At 41.7% G+C, this 16,036-nt stretch overlaps 1 protein-coding gene across 1 annotated transcript; it reads right to left on the minus strand.

The window, feature by feature from the left end:
- Positions 1-1,318: 1,318 nt before the first annotated feature.
- Positions 1,319-15,813, minus strand: LOC123994227 (melanin-concentrating hormone receptor 2-like). Its single transcript, XM_046296764.1, has 2 exons — positions 14,897-15,813; positions 1,319-2,358 (listed from the first exon to the last, which is right to left on the minus strand). Exons 1-2 carry the CDS (start codon positions 15,307-15,309, stop codon positions 1,716-1,718), a joined length of 1,056 nt encoding a protein of 351 aa, XP_046152720.1. The 5' UTR covers positions 15,310-15,813; the 3' UTR covers positions 1,319-1,715.
- Positions 15,814-16,036: the final 223 nt, after the last annotated feature.

The following is a 16,036-nucleotide window of genomic DNA, read 5'->3' on the forward strand; positions in this document are numbered from 1 at the left end:
GACTTTTTTTTTTTTTTTTTAATATTTTCTTTTATCAGTATGTGTGACGAACAAGAATTCTGTGTGAGGCAGTGAACTGAGAGGGCTCCTGGGCGCCGCAGCAGTCTAAGGCACGGCATCTCAGTACTCGAGGAGTCACTGCAGTCCCTGGTTCAATTCCAGGCTGTATCACAACTGGCTGTGATTGGGAGTCGCATTGGGCGGTGCACAAATTGGCCCAGCGTCGTCCGGGTTTGGACGTGTTAGGGCCGTCATTGTACATAAGAATTTGTTCTTAACTAACTTGCCTGGTTAAATTCAAAACACCCTGTTGAACTGTCTGTTTGCTCCCTCCCACAATGACAACAGTATACTACAGTCTGCAAAAACACTACATTAATTACTATAGTATATACTACAGTATTCATACATTAGTTAACTGTGAAGACTACAGTATACTACAGCAAATACTAAAGTATACTACAGTATACACTGTAGTGTTTCCTCAAAAGTACGCAAAAACACTGAAGTGAATACTACAATATTTATACCGTAGTATAATTCTTGTGGGGAGTGGTGGTCATTAAGCGTGTGCAGGGATGGACATTATGCTAGCCCAGTAGCCTGAGGCTAGTAAAACAATCCTTAAATTACATCCCTGGGTGCGTGTCAGAGAGAGAGAGGGGGATGGAGAGGGAGAGAGGGAGGGGAGAAAGGGGGCGAGAGCGAGAGAGAAGAGATTGAGAGGGAGGGGGAGAAAGGGAGGGAGAGGGGGAGAGAGACAGGGGGAGAGGGGAGAAAGGGAGAGAGAGAGAGGGAGAGGGGAGAGGGAGGGAGGAGAGAGAGAGGGGGAGAGAAAGGGAGAGAGGGGGAGAGGGGGAGAGAGAGAGGGGGAAAGAGAGGGCGAGAGGGAGGGGAGAAAGGGGGCGAGAGCGAGAGAGAAGAGATTGAGAGGGAGGGGGAGAAAGGGAGGGGGAGGGAGAGGGGGAGAGAGACGGGGGGGAGAGGGGAAAGAGAGGGAGAGAGAGAAAGAGAGGGGGAGAAAGGGAGGGAGAGAGAGAGAGGAGAAAGGGTGGAGCGAGAGGGGGAAAGAGGGAGGGAGAGAAAGAGAGGGGAGAAAGGGAGGGAGAGAGGGAGAGAGAGAGCGAGAGGGGAGAGAGAGAGAGAAGAGAGAGAAAGGGGAGAAAGGGAGGGAGAGAGGGAGAGAGAGAGCGAGAGGGGAGAGGGAGGGAGAGAGAGAAAGAGAGGGGGAGAAAGGGAGGGAGAGAGAGAGCGAGAGGGGAGAGGGGAGAGGGAGGGAGAGAGAGAGAGAGGAGAAAGGGTGGAGCGAGAGGGGGAAAGAGGGAGGGAGAGAAAGAGAGGGAGAGAGGGGGATAAAGGGAGGGGGGAGAGGGGGGGGGAGAAAGTTAGAGAGGGAGAGAGGCTGTCCTAAGATAATGATTGAGACAATGACATTTTGATCAGTTGACATTTGTATCAGAAGAATGATAGTGATGGTGGAGCTGTTACAGTCCGATGAGTAAATCCATTCACTAACACATAATGCCACTTCTGTCCCCTGGAAAGATACGTGTTTCTCATTTACTTTGGCTTCAAGTAATTCATGAACCCTAAAGTTTGTTGAAGATAGCAGAACGGAAACAGCTGACTTTTGGTAGTCTTATTGGGACAAAACGACAGCCCACCTATTCTCACACACACACACACACAGTATATGAGTGGCAATATCTGTACTATTAGATGACTGTGCAGCGGTAGTTTGGGTCGGTGGACACGCTGGAACCGTCTGTCTTGATCACAGTGGTCTTCGAGGAGTTCTGCTGCGAACTCCTCAAATCATTCCTGTGACAGAGACGTTCGCGGTAGTTCTGAGCGAAGATGAGCAGCATCAGAGGGTTGATGCAGCTGTGGGAGTAACTCAGACAGATCGTGATGTTGTAGACATAGACAAAGGTGTTGGTTGGCCTGTTGTTGCTCAAGTTAATCACCTGGATCACGTGATATGGGCTCCAGCACACCAGGAAGAGAGCAATGACCATCACCACGGTCTTGGTGGCGCGCTTCGCCCAGACAGACTGTTTACGCTTGACTCGGCGGATGGATCTGAAGACGTGGTAAAGGGTGAGGGAGTAGAAGGTGGAGATGATGATGAGAGGGAAGATGAAGCCCAGGATGGACTGGTAGAGAGTGTACCAGTACATGTCCTCAGGCCCGTCCAGGAACATCATGCATATCTCCAGGTCGCTCTTCCTCACCACCATGGCGTAGATCATGACGGGCACGGTCAGCAGGAAGCTGCCGACCCACACCAGGATGTTGATGATGATGGTCCACTGGATGGTCCGCTTCTCTGAGGTGGGGTGGACGATGGCAATGTATCTAGAAACAAAGAGACACATCAGTTAGGGACCAGGGGTTAGAGGTCAGGGGTTAGGTTATGTACCTGTGTTGTGCCCTAATTGCACCCTGTTCCTTATATAGTGTACTAATTTTGACCAGAGCCCATTCCTTTCACAGTGCACTACTTTGACCAAAAGTAATGTACTACAGTGCCTTGCAAAAGTATTCGTTCCCCTTCGCGTTTTCCCTATTTTCTTGCATTACAACCTGTAATTTAAATGGATTTTTATTTGGATTTCATGTAATGGACATACACAAAATAGTCCAAATTGGTGAAGTGAAATGTAAAAAAATACTTTCTTCAAAATATATATTTTTTAAATGGAAAAGTGGTGAGTGTAATGTGTATTCATCCCATTTGCTATGAAGCCCCTAAATAAGATCTGGTGCAACCAATTACCTTCAGAAGTCACACAATTAGTTAGATTGTACACAGGTGGACTTTATTTAAGTGTCACATGATCTCAGTATCTCAGCAAGCAAGGTGCACCATGAAGCCCAAGGAGCTCTCCAAACAGGTCAGGGACAAATTTTTGGGGTTATAAAAAAAATATCAGAAACTTTGAACATCTCACGGAGCACCATTAAATCCATTATTAAAAAATAGAAAAAAATATGGCACCACAATAAACCTGCCAAGAGAGGGCTGCCCACGGACCAGTCAAGGAGGGTATAAAAAAATAAGCAAACACGTTTGGTGTTCACCAAAAGGCACGTGGGAGACTCCCCAAATATATGGAAGAAGGTACTCTTGTCAGATGAGACTAATATTGAGCTTTTTGGTCATCAAGGAATATGCTATGTCTGGCGCAAAACCAACACCTCTCACCACCCCGAGAACACCATCCCCACAGTGAAGCATGGTGGTGGCAGCATGAAACCTGTTTCAGTCTTCCAGAGATTTAAGACAGGAGAATGACCCTAAGCATGCTGCAAAAGTTACACTTGAGTGGTTTATGGGGAAACATTTACAGCCATACAAAACATACATTTGTGAGCACCTCCCAGACGTATGGTATGGTCTAGTTACTGCAGACAGTAAAGGACGATAGGGAGGTTGATTGGAGAGGACAGGTGAGTGTACACTATGACCATCTAGCATGTTCGAGACACGTCAGTGACACTGCCTCTTGACACACTGTCCGCTTAACCTGGAAGTCAGCCGCACCAATATGTCAGAGGAAACACTGTACGCCCGAAGGCAGCGTTCATGTACCCGGCCGCCACAAGGAATCGCAAGAGTGTGATGGAACAAGGACATCACAGCCGGCCAAACCCTCCCCTAACCCGGACGACACTGGGACAATTGTGCGCCACCTCATGGGTCTCCCGGTCACGGCCGGCTGCGACACAGCCCGGGATTGAACCTGGATTGGTAGTGACACCTATAGCACTGCGATGCAGTGCCTTAGACCGCTGCACCACTCGGGAGGTCACACTTCCCCTTATTCTGAGGTTAGGAAAACATTACTGCATTCAGGCAACCTTATTCTGAGTTCTGAGGTTAGGAAAACATTACTGCATTCAGGCAACCTTATTCTGAGGTTAGGAAAACATTACTGCATTCAGGCAACCTTATTCTGAGGTTAGGAAAACATTACTGCATTCAGGCAACCTTATTCTGAGGTTAGGAAAACATTACTGCATTCAGGCATGTGACTGTGTTGTGAAGAGAAACAGATTATAGAAAACAGATGATTGATTTCAGGGATTTGACTGTGTTGTAAAAAGATACTGTGGATGTACTCGAGTTCATGTCTATGTGCAGACAGATGTCCATATTATGGGTGGTCATGTGTTTTGGCGTGCGTGTTTATGCACAATGTGAGACTGAGTGAGATTTCAGTTGGTATTTGCCATAGTGTTCATTGAAACCCAAGTGTGACAATGTGATGTTCCATTCTTAGTACGATGTGTCTGCGATGTCTGAACGTGTAGAACGACAGAACAGAGATTTGGAATCAGTGAAAACAAGTCTGCCGCTCCGTGAAACGTGAAAGTCGAAAGAGACGAAGAGACAGAGAGACAGTGTCTCCCAAAATAGCACAAATATCTCGAACCGATCTTTCAGGAGACTTCACCGTGAGGAGTTTGTCCTTTTTTTTGTTTTCTTCAGTAACAACCATCACTTTTTACCCAGTCCAGTCTAGTCCAGACTGAGGCATGTGAATGTCATGTGAATACACAGACAGGAGAAACACCATAAATAAATTGTACTTGTCATCCCAAGAAAAGCGAACGGTAATTAGTTAACCTGGAATAGAAGGATTTTGTGTTTGAATACCGCCTATTCATACAGTTTGTTTTTCTCTTCTTCCCGAGAGCAATCAGGACTCTAATCATGATGTTACATTAAATAAATCTAATAATGTCATGAGTGAATCAGTAAGAGCTTCGTTCTAAAAGTTATCTTATTCTATATATAGTGCATTTTTTCAAACAGTTTTTTGCTACGATCAATACATGTTTAATCACGTGGACAAGTATCCCGCCTCTATTGTGTTGTGTTCAGGAGAAAATGGAGGTCATGTTTAGCAGTAACTACATAAAGTTACTGTGAAAACCAAGGTAAATAAAAGCCATTTTTCTCAATTCCACACTATGAGCAGATACTGCCTTTTTTTCTTTTTTCTTTTTCTTGGTAGGGCAGTATATGCCCTGGTCAACAGTAGTGTACTATTAAGGGAATAGGGTGACATTTGGAATGCACGGGCATATGCCCAAGGTCATGGGGTTCAATTCCTTCCAGGATCACATACACATACTAAATGAATGAATGCAGTCACTGTACTATAGGTCTCTTTGGATGAAAACATCTGCAAAGTGGCATACCGTATACTATTATAATATAATAACATAATTGATCTGGGAGCTGAAAAAGTCACACACAGTGGGAAAATACTTATTTTCCACCATAATTTGCAAATAAATTCATAAAAAATCCTACAATGTGATTTTCTGGATTTATTTTGTCATTTTGTCTGTCATAGTTGAAGTGTACCTATGATGAAAATTACAGGCCTCTCTCATCTTTTTAAGTGGGAGAACTTGCACAATTGGTGGCTGACTAAATACTTTTTTTTGCCCCACTGTACAAGCTGTCATGAACACGTAAAATAAAGTTAGACTGATGACCTGCGTACTGATTGAGGGTACAACGCGAAATCACCACGGTTTCGTCCCAAATAGCACCCTAATTCCCTAAATAGTGCACCATATTTTACCAGAGTCCTATGAGCCCTTGTCAAACGTACTCTCCCAGTGTGGGGACTGTATCTTTGAGGCTTAGTGTGACAAGACCTGGACAATGACACAGTGAGACAACGCCTTCAACCATGAACAGCATCATGATCCTCTCTCTCCTCTCCCGAGTTGTTTTGTGTGTGTGTGTGTTTGTGTGTTTGTTTGTGTGTGTGTGTGTGTTTGTTTGTTGGTGTGTGTGTTTGTTTGTTGGTGTGTGTGTTTGTGTTTGTTTGTTGGTGTGTGTGTGTGTGTGTGTGTGTGTTTGTTTGTTAGTGTGTGTGTTTGTTTGTTAGTGTGTGTGTTTGTTGTGTGTGTGTGTGTGTGTGTGTGTGTGTGTGTGTGTGTGTGTGTGTGTGTGTGTGTGTGTGTGTGTGTGTGTGTGTGTGTACATATGAAAAAAGGGTACACTTGGGAGGTGTTGAATCCTAAAATAAATAAATAAATATAATATAATATAATAAATTATATAAATATATATATATATAAATAAATATCTAAATATAATATAATATAATAAATTATATAAATATATATATATAATAAATATATAAATATAATATAATATAATAAATTATATAAATATATATATATAATACATATATAAATATAATAATAAATAAAATAAACGATCAGAACATTTTCTACTGCTGATGTTAAATCAAATCAAAGCCGTACTTAACCAGAGTGTGTCATGTCCATCTTCTGGACTATGCTGCTGTACTTAACCAGCGTGTGTCATATGTCTATGAACGAAGGAACATAACCCTACAGCCATGTGACATCAAAGAACTAAAGAGGAACAATTTACTCTGCACTGGTTAAATCTCTCATGATACTGAATACATCCAAGGCAGGCCAAGGGATGGAGATGTTACTGTAGAGATGTCTACATATGACCACAGAGATATTACTGTAGAGATGTCTACATATGAACCATAGAGATATTACTGTAGAGATGTCTACATATGAACCATAGAGATATTACTGTAGAGATGTCTACATATGAACCATAGAGATATTACTGTAGAGATGTCTACATATGACCACAGAGATATTACTGTAGAGATGTCTACATATGAACCATAGAGATATTACTGTAGAGATGTCTACATATGAACCATAGAGATATTACTGTAGAGATGTCTACATATGACCACAGAGATATTACTGTAGAGATGTCTACATATGACCACAGAGATATTACTGTAGAGATGTCTACATATGACCACAGAGATATTACTGTAGAGATGTCTACATATGAACCATAGAGATATTACTGTAGAGATGTCTTCATGACCATAGAGATATTACTGTAGAGATGTCTACATGACCACAGAGATATTACTGTAGAGATGTCTACATATGACCACAGAGATATTACAGTAGAGATGTCTACATGACCACAGAGATATTACTGTAGAGATGTCTACATGACCACATAGATATTACTGTAGAGATGTCTACATATGACCACGGAGATATTACTGTAGAGATGTCTACATGACCACAGAGATATTACTGTAGAGATGTCTACATATGGACCAAGGAGATATTACTGTAGAGATTTCTTCATTACCAAGGAGATATTACTGTAGAGATGTCTACATATGACCACAGATATATTACTGTAGAGATGTCTACATATGAACCATAGAGATATTACTGTAGAGATGTCTTCATGACCATAGAGATATTACTGTAGAGATGTCTACATGACCACATAGATATTACTGTAGAGATGTCTACATATGGACCAAGGAGATATTACTGTAGAGATGTCTTCATGACCACAGAGATATTACTGTAGAGATGTCTACATATGACCACAGAGATATTACTGTAGAGATGTCTACATATGACCACAGAGATATTACAGTAGAGATGTCTACATGACCACAGAGATATTACTGTAGAGATGTCTACATATGACCACAGAGATATTACTGTAGAGATGTCTACATATGACCACAGAGATATTACTGTAGAGATGTCTACATATGAACCATAGAGATATTACTGTAGAGATGTCTTCATGACCATAGAGATATTACTGTAGAGATGTCTACATGACCACATAGATATTACTGTAGAGATGTCTACATATGGACCAAGGAGATATTACTGTAGAGATGTCTTCATGACCACAGAGATATTACTGTAGAGATGTCTACATATGACCACAGAGATATTACTGTAGAGATGTCTACATATGAACCATAGAGATATTACTGTAGAGATGTCTACATATGAACCATAGAGATATTACTGTAGAGATGTCTACATATGACCACAGAGATATTACTGTAGAGATGTCTACATATGACCACAGAGATATTACTGTAGAGATGTCTACATATGACCACAGAGATATTACTGTAGAGATGTCTACATATGAACCATAGAGATATTACTGTAGAGATGTCTTCATGACCATAGAGATATTACTGTAGAGATGTCTACATGACCACAGAGATATTACTGTAGAGATGTCTACATATGACCACAGAGATATTACAGTAGAGATGTCTACATGACCACAGAGATATTACTGTAGAGATGTCTACATGACCACAGAGATATTACTGTAGAGATGTCTACATATGACCACGGAGATATTACTGTAGAGATGTCTACATGACCACAGAGATATTACTGTAGAGATGTCTACATATGGACCAAGGAGATATTACTGTAGAGATTTCTTCATTACCAAGGAGATATTACTGTAGAGATGTCTACATATGACCACAGAGATATTACTGTAGAGATGTCTACATATGAACCATAGAGATATTACTGTAGAGATGTCTTCATGACCATAGAGATATTACTGTAGAGATGTCTACATGACCACATAGATATTACTGTAGAGATGTCTACATATGGACCAAGGAGATATTACTGTAGAGATGTCTTCATGACCACAGAGATATTACTGTAGAGATGTCTACATATGACCACAGAGATATTACTGTAGAGATGTCTACATATGAACCATAGAGATATTACTGTAGAGATGTCTACATATGAACCATAGAGATATTACTGTAGAGATGTCTACATATGACCACAGAGATATTACTGTAGAGATGTCTACATATGACCACAGAGATATTACTGTAGAGATGTCTACATATGACCACAGAGATATTACTGTAGAGATGTCTACATATGAACCATAGAGATATTACTGTAGAGATGTCTTCATGACCATAGAGATATTACTGTAGAGATGTCTACATGACCACAGAGATATTACTGTAGAGATGTCTACATATGACCACAGAGATATTACAGTAGAGATGTCTACATGACCACAGAGATATTACTGTAGAGATGTCTACATGACCACAGAGATATTACTGTAGAGATGTCTACATATGACCACGGAGATATTACTGTAGAGATGTCTACATGACCACAGAGATATTACTGTAGAGATGTCTACATATGGACCAAGGAGATATTACTGTAGAGATTTCTTCATTACCAAGGAGATATTACTGTAGAGATGTCTACATATGACCACAGAGATATTACTGTAGAGATGTCTACATATGAACCATAGAGATATTACTGTAGAGATGTCTTCATGACCATAGAGATATTACTGTAGAGATGTCTACATGACCACAGAGATATTACTGTAGAGATGTCTACATATGGACCAAGGAGATATTACTGTAGAGATGTCTTCATGACCACAGAGATATTACTGTAGAGATGTCTACATATGACCACAGAGATATTACTGTAGAGATGTCTACTTTTGACCACAGAGATATTACAGTAGAGATGTCTACATGACCACAGAGATATTACTGTAGAGATGTCTACATGACCACAGAGATATTACTGTAGAGATGTCTACATATGACCACAGAGATATTACTGTAGAGATGTCTACATGACCACAGAGATATTACTGTAGAGATGTCTACATATGGACCAAGGAGATATTACTATAGAGATGTCTTCATTACCAAGGATATATTACTGTAGAGATGTCTACATATGACCACAGAGATATTACTGTAGAGATGTCTACATATGAACCATAGAGATATTACTGTAGAGATGTCTTCATGACCATAGAGATATTACTGTAGAGATGTCTACATGACCACAGAGATATTACTGTTGAGATGTCTACATATGGACCAAGGAGATATTACTGTAGAGATGTCTTCATGACCACAGAGATATTACTGTAGAGATGTCTTCATGACCACAGAGATATTACTGTAGAGATGTCTTCATGACCACAGAGATATTACTGTAGAGATGTCTTCATGACCACAGAGATATTACTGTAGAGATGTCTTCATATGAACCACAGAGATATTACTGTAGAGATGTCTTCATGACCACAGAGATATTACTGTAGAGATGTCTACATGACCACAGAGATATTACTGTAGAGATGTCTTCATGACCACAGAGATATTACTATGGAAATAAGAGACCTTAAAAACACCAGGAAATCAGCTTCAATTCATTCTTATTTTGAAAGTCTGTTCTCAAGTTTACCCACACATATACATTGCATTGGGAAAGTATTCAGACCCCTTGACTTTTTCCACATTTTGGACGATACAGTATTATTCTAAAATGTATTAAATCGTTTTTTTTACTCATCAATCTACACACAATACCCCATAGTGACAAAGGATGTATTAAAAATTAAAAACGGAAATATCACACAAGTATTCAGACCCTTTCCTAAGTACTTTGTTGAAGAACCTTTGGCAGTGATTACAGCATCAAGTCTACTTGGGTATGACGCTACACTCTTGGCACGCCTGTATTTGGGGAGTTTCTCCCATTCTTTTCTTAAGCTCTGTCAGGTTGGATGGGGAGTCTCGCTGCACAGCTATTTTCAGGTCTCTCCAGAGATGTTCGATTGGGTTCAAGTCCGGGCTCTGGCTGGGCAACTCAAGGACATTCAGAGACTTGTACTGAAGCCACCCCTGCGTTGTCTTGGCTGTGTGCTTAAAGTCGTTGTCCTGTTTGAAGGTGAACCTTCACCCCAGACTGAGGTCCTGGGCACTCTGGAGCAGGTTTTCATTAAGTATCTCTCTATAATTTGCTCCGTTGATCTTTCCCTTGATACTGACTAGTCTCCCAGTCCCTGCCACTGAAAAATATCCCCACAGCATGATGCTGACACCACCATGCTTTACCATAGGGATGGTGCCAGGTTTTCTCCAGACGTGACACTTGGCATTCAGGCCAAATAATCTTGTTTATCATGGTCTGAGAGTCCTTTAGGTTATTTTTGGCAAACTCCAAGTGGGCAGTCATGTGCCTTTTACTGAGGAGTGGCTTCCGTCTGGCCACTAAACCATAAAGGCCTGATTGGTGGAGTGCTGCAGTGATGGTTGTCTTTCTGGAAGTTTCTCCCATCTCCACAGAGGAACTCTGAAGCTTTCTGTCAGAGTGACCATCGGGTTCTTGGTCGCCAGCAATAGGAAGAGTCTTGATGGTTCCAAACTTCTTCCATTTAAGAATGACGAAGGCCACTGTGTTATCGGGGGCCTTTAATGCTGCAGACATTTTTTGGTACCATACCCCAGATCTGTGTCTCGACACAATCCTGTCTCAGAACTCTACGGACAATAGAATGGCACCGGAAGGGATGGCTGACATTTTACGGGCTCCTAACTAACTGTGCTAATTTGTGTGTTTTTTTTCTTATTGTTTGTAACTTATTTTTTAACTTATTTGTTTACATAATTTTGCTGAATACCTTCAGGGGTCTGAATACTTTCAGGGGTCTGAATACCTTCAGGGGTCTCTGAATACCTTCAGGGGTCTGAATACCTTCAGGTCTCTCAATGCCTTCAGAATGCACTGTATACACAGTACCAGTAAAAAGTTAAAAAGTGGACCTAATCATTCAAGTTTTTTTTTCTATTTTCTACATTGTAAACTCAGCAACAAAAAAAGAAACGTCCTCTCACTGTCAACTGCGTTAATTTTTAGCAAACTTAACATGTGTAAATATTTGTATGAACATAACAAGATAGCAACTGAGACATAAACTGAACAAGTTCTGACAGACATGAGACTAACAGATATTTAATAATGTGTCCCTGAACAAAGGAGGGGTGGGGTTAAACCTAAAGTAACTGCCAGTATCTGGTGTGGCCACCAGCTGCATTAAGTACTGCAGTGCATCTCCTCCTCATGGACTGAACCAGATATGCCAGTTCTTGCTGTGAGATGTTACCCCGCTCTTCCAACAAGGCACCTGCAAGTTCCCAAACATTTCTGGGCGGAATGGCTCTAGCACTCGATCCAAAAGGTCCAAGACGTGCTCAATGGGATTGAGATCCGGGCTCTTCGCTGGCCATGGCAGAACACTGACATTCCTGTCTTGCACGAAATCACGCACAGAATGAGCATTATGGCTGGTGGTATTGTAATGCTGGAGGGTCATGTCAGGATGAGCCTGCAGGGAGGGTACCACATGAGAGAGGAGGATGTCTTCAATGTAACGCATAGCGTTGAGATTGCCTGCAATGACAACACGCTCAGCCTGATGATGCTGTGACACACCGCCCCACATCATGACGGACCCTCCACCTCCAAATCGATCCCACTCCAGAGTACAGGCCTCGGTGTAACGCTCATTCCTTCGACGATAAAAGCAAATCTGACCGTCATCCCTGGTGAGACAAAGCCGCGACTCGTCAGTGAAGAGCACTTTTTGCCAGTCCTGTCTGGTCCAGCGACGGTGGGTTTGTGCCCATAGGTCACGTTGTTGCCGGTGATGTCTGGTGAGGACCTGCCTTACAACAGGCCTACAAGCCCTTAGTCCAGCCTCTCTCAGCCTATTGAGGACAGTCTGAGCGCTGATGGAGTGATTGTGTGTTCCTGGTGTAACTCAGTTGTTGTTGCCATCCTGTACCTGTCCTGCAGGTGTGATGTTCGGATGTACCGATCCTGTGCAGGTGTTGTTACATGTGGTCTGCCACTACGAGGACAATCAGCTGTCCATCCTGTCTCCCTGTAGCGCTGTCTTAGGTGTCTCACAGTACGGACGTTGCAATTTTTTGCCCATCATCATCTGCAGTCCTCATGCCTCCTTGCTGCATGCCTAAGGCACATTTACGCAGAAGAGCAGGGACCCTGGGCATTTTTCTTTTGGTGTTTTCAGAGTCAGTAGAAAGGCCTCTTTAGTGTCCTAAGTTTTCATAACTGGGACTTTAGTTGCCTACCGTCTGTAAGCTGTTAGTGTCTTAACGACTGTACGAATTATCTTTGAAAGACTGGGTCCTGAAATAGGGACATTTCTTTTGTCGCTGAATATAGAATAATAGTGAAGACATAAAAACTATGAAATAACTCATTTGGAATGATGTAGTAAACAAATATGTTTTAAACAAATCAAAATGTATTTTAGATTTTAGATTCTTCAATGTAACCACCCTTTGCCTTGATGACAGCTTTGAACACTCTTGGCATTCTCTCAACCAGCTTCATGAGGAATGCTTTTCCGACAGACTTGAAGGAGTTCCCACATATGCTGAGCACTTCTTGGCTGCTTTTCCTTCACTCTGCTGTCCAACTCATGACAAACCATCTCAAACGTGTTGAGGTCAGGTGATTGTGGATTGCCAGGCCATCTGACGCAGCACTCCATCACTCTCCTTCTTGGTCAGATAGCCCATACACAGCCTGGATGTGTGTTTTGGGTCATTGTCCTGTTGGAAACCAAATGATAGTCCCACTAAGCCCAAAACCAGATGGGATGGTGTATCGCTGCAGAATCATGTAGCAGCCATGCTGGTAAAGTGTGCCTTGAATTCTAAATAAATCACGGACAGTGTCAGCAGCAAAGCATCCTAACTCCATCAGTGGTTTTCTTTGCAGCAATTTGATCATAAAGGCCTGATTCACGCAGTCTCCTCTGAACATGTTAAGATGTGTCTGTTACTTGAAATCTGTGAAGCATTTATTTGGACTGCAATCTGAGGTGCAGTTAACTCTAATCAACTTATTGTCTGCAGCGAAGGTAACTATGGGTCTTCCTTTCCTGTGGCGGTCCTCATGAGAGCCAGTTTCATCCTAACATAATGCTTGATGGCTTTTGCGACTGCACTTGAATATTACATTCAAGGTTCTTGAAATGTTCCACATCGACTGACCTTCAAATCTTAAAGTAATGATGGACTCATTTCTCTGAGCTGTTCTTGACAAAATATGGACTTGGTCTTTTACCAAATAGGTCTATCTTCTGTATAGCACCCCAACCTTGTCACAACACAACTGATTGGCTAAAACACATTAAGAAGGAAAGGAATTCCACAAATGAACTTTTAACAAGGCAAACGTGTGGAATGAAATCCATTCCAGGTGACTACCTCATGAAGCTGGTTGAGAAAATCTAAGAAATGCAATATATTTTGATTTGTTTAACACTTCTTTTGGTTACTACACCGAAAACACACTGCCAGGCTGTGTATGGGCTATTTGACCAAGGAGAGTGATGGAGCGCTGCATCAGATGACCTGGCCTCCACAATCACCCGGCCTCAACCCAATTGAGATGAATTGTGAAAAGCAGCCAACAAGTGCTCAGCATATGTGGGAATTCTTTCAAGTCTGCTGGGAAAGCATTCCTCGTGAAGTTGGTTAAGACAATTTCAAGAGTGTGCAAAGCTGCCATCAAGGCAAAGGGTGATACATTTTTTTAACTTTGTTTCTATTGAACACAAATAAAGGACAAATTAACAAATTAATTAATTATATGAAAAGTGCTTTGATCCTCCTTTCTTTTTGCATGGAGGAGGTAAAATATATAAAATATATTTTGATTTGTTTAACACTTTGGCTACTACATGATTCCATATGTGTTATTTTATAGTTTTGATGTCTTCACTATTATTCTATAATGTAGAAAATAGTAAAAATAAAGAAACTCTGGAATGAGTAGGTGTGTTCACACTTTTGTCTGGTACTGTAGGTTTGAAAATGATTTCGGTCAAATGTTATATGTGTTTGCACTTCTTGCGGTCAATCTGCAGTCTACAAATGAATTTGTAATAATGCTCCGGTTCCGACCATCCGCTCACTAGATCCCTGCTCTTGGGCTGCATAACAGTAATGTCTCCTTCTTGATTACCTATAGGTTCTAACTATGTTATAATCATATCCTACACCAGGTTATATCTACCTGAATACATAAAGGTAATAGAGGAGGGAGACCTAATTGATGCTTCGTCATGTTCAAACTGACACCTGTTGAATTTGGAGAGGTGGAGACGTACCTGTCAATACACAGCACCGTTACAATCCCCACGGTAGTGAACTGGTTGCTAACATCCACCACCACGACAGCTTTGCACATGAAGTTCCCGAACACCCACTGTCTGTCCCGAACCAGCTGGTGAATGTTGAAAGGCATCACCAGCAAGAAGAGCATATCTGCGACGGCCAAGTTCAGCACGTAGATGTCCGAGACCATCTTCTTCTTGCATGTCGCCACTGCGTAAATCACCAAACCGTTGGCGATGACTCCTATTGTACACAGGATGCCGTATATGGACGGGAATATGTGCATAAAAGTCGCCAAGTCGATGAAGCTGGGTGAGGACTGAGTCGTGTTCACACATGACGAGTTGTTGGTGAAGTTACTTACTTCTTTGTAATTACAAAACATGTCCGAGCTATTCATAATCATCTTAAGATCTTCAGATATTTGCCGACCTGGTCTTGATTGATAACGCGCGGATCAGTATTATGCTATAGATAAGCACCAACACTGTCAAGCCGACAAGTCATAATGTACTAGCTTCTATCCAAATATCTAGAGGTACAACTTGGACACCTATTCTGGGTAAACCGCAGCGCGCGTACCCTTTGGTTGATGCACTTCTTTATCTTGTAATGAACTACAGCTCAATTAAAGTATGTGTTTCGATGAGATTCTGCTGAAGGATCGATCGTTCTCACCAAACTTGGGAACAAGCTGATGCCTCTTGGAGAACACATTATTCATTCAGGACTGGACCTCCCCGTTCGTCTCCTCTGCGCTCTCTCCCTACCCAATAGCGCACCTCATTTTCGCTGACTCAGTGGACGAAAAAATAAATCCGATTGTAGTCTCCTCCATTCAAAAGATCCCTCGCTTGTTCATTTAACACGTCATTAAACATAAATCAAGTTTAGAGAAAACTGATTGAGAGATAAGTTAGTAAATCATACGAAAAAAACAATATTGATCTGTATATTGCTCTGAAAAACATCTCGTGCATGCACCCTGATGCGCATGTCAGAAGTAAATTGACTTGTGTCACGATGTTTTGATGAAATGTCGCTCCATTCAGATGGACAACATCAATGACATACTGTTGTTTCCTAATAGCATGAAGGAGGAATGTAGGAGGCCTTCTATATGTCAATCACAC

The sequence above is a fragment of the Oncorhynchus gorbuscha genome, linkage group LG13 (assembly GCF_021184085.1).
Source record: "Oncorhynchus gorbuscha isolate QuinsamMale2020 ecotype Even-year linkage group LG13, OgorEven_v1.0, whole genome shotgun sequence".
Taxonomy (NCBI): Eukaryota; Metazoa; Chordata; class Actinopteri; order Salmoniformes; family Salmonidae; genus Oncorhynchus; species Oncorhynchus gorbuscha.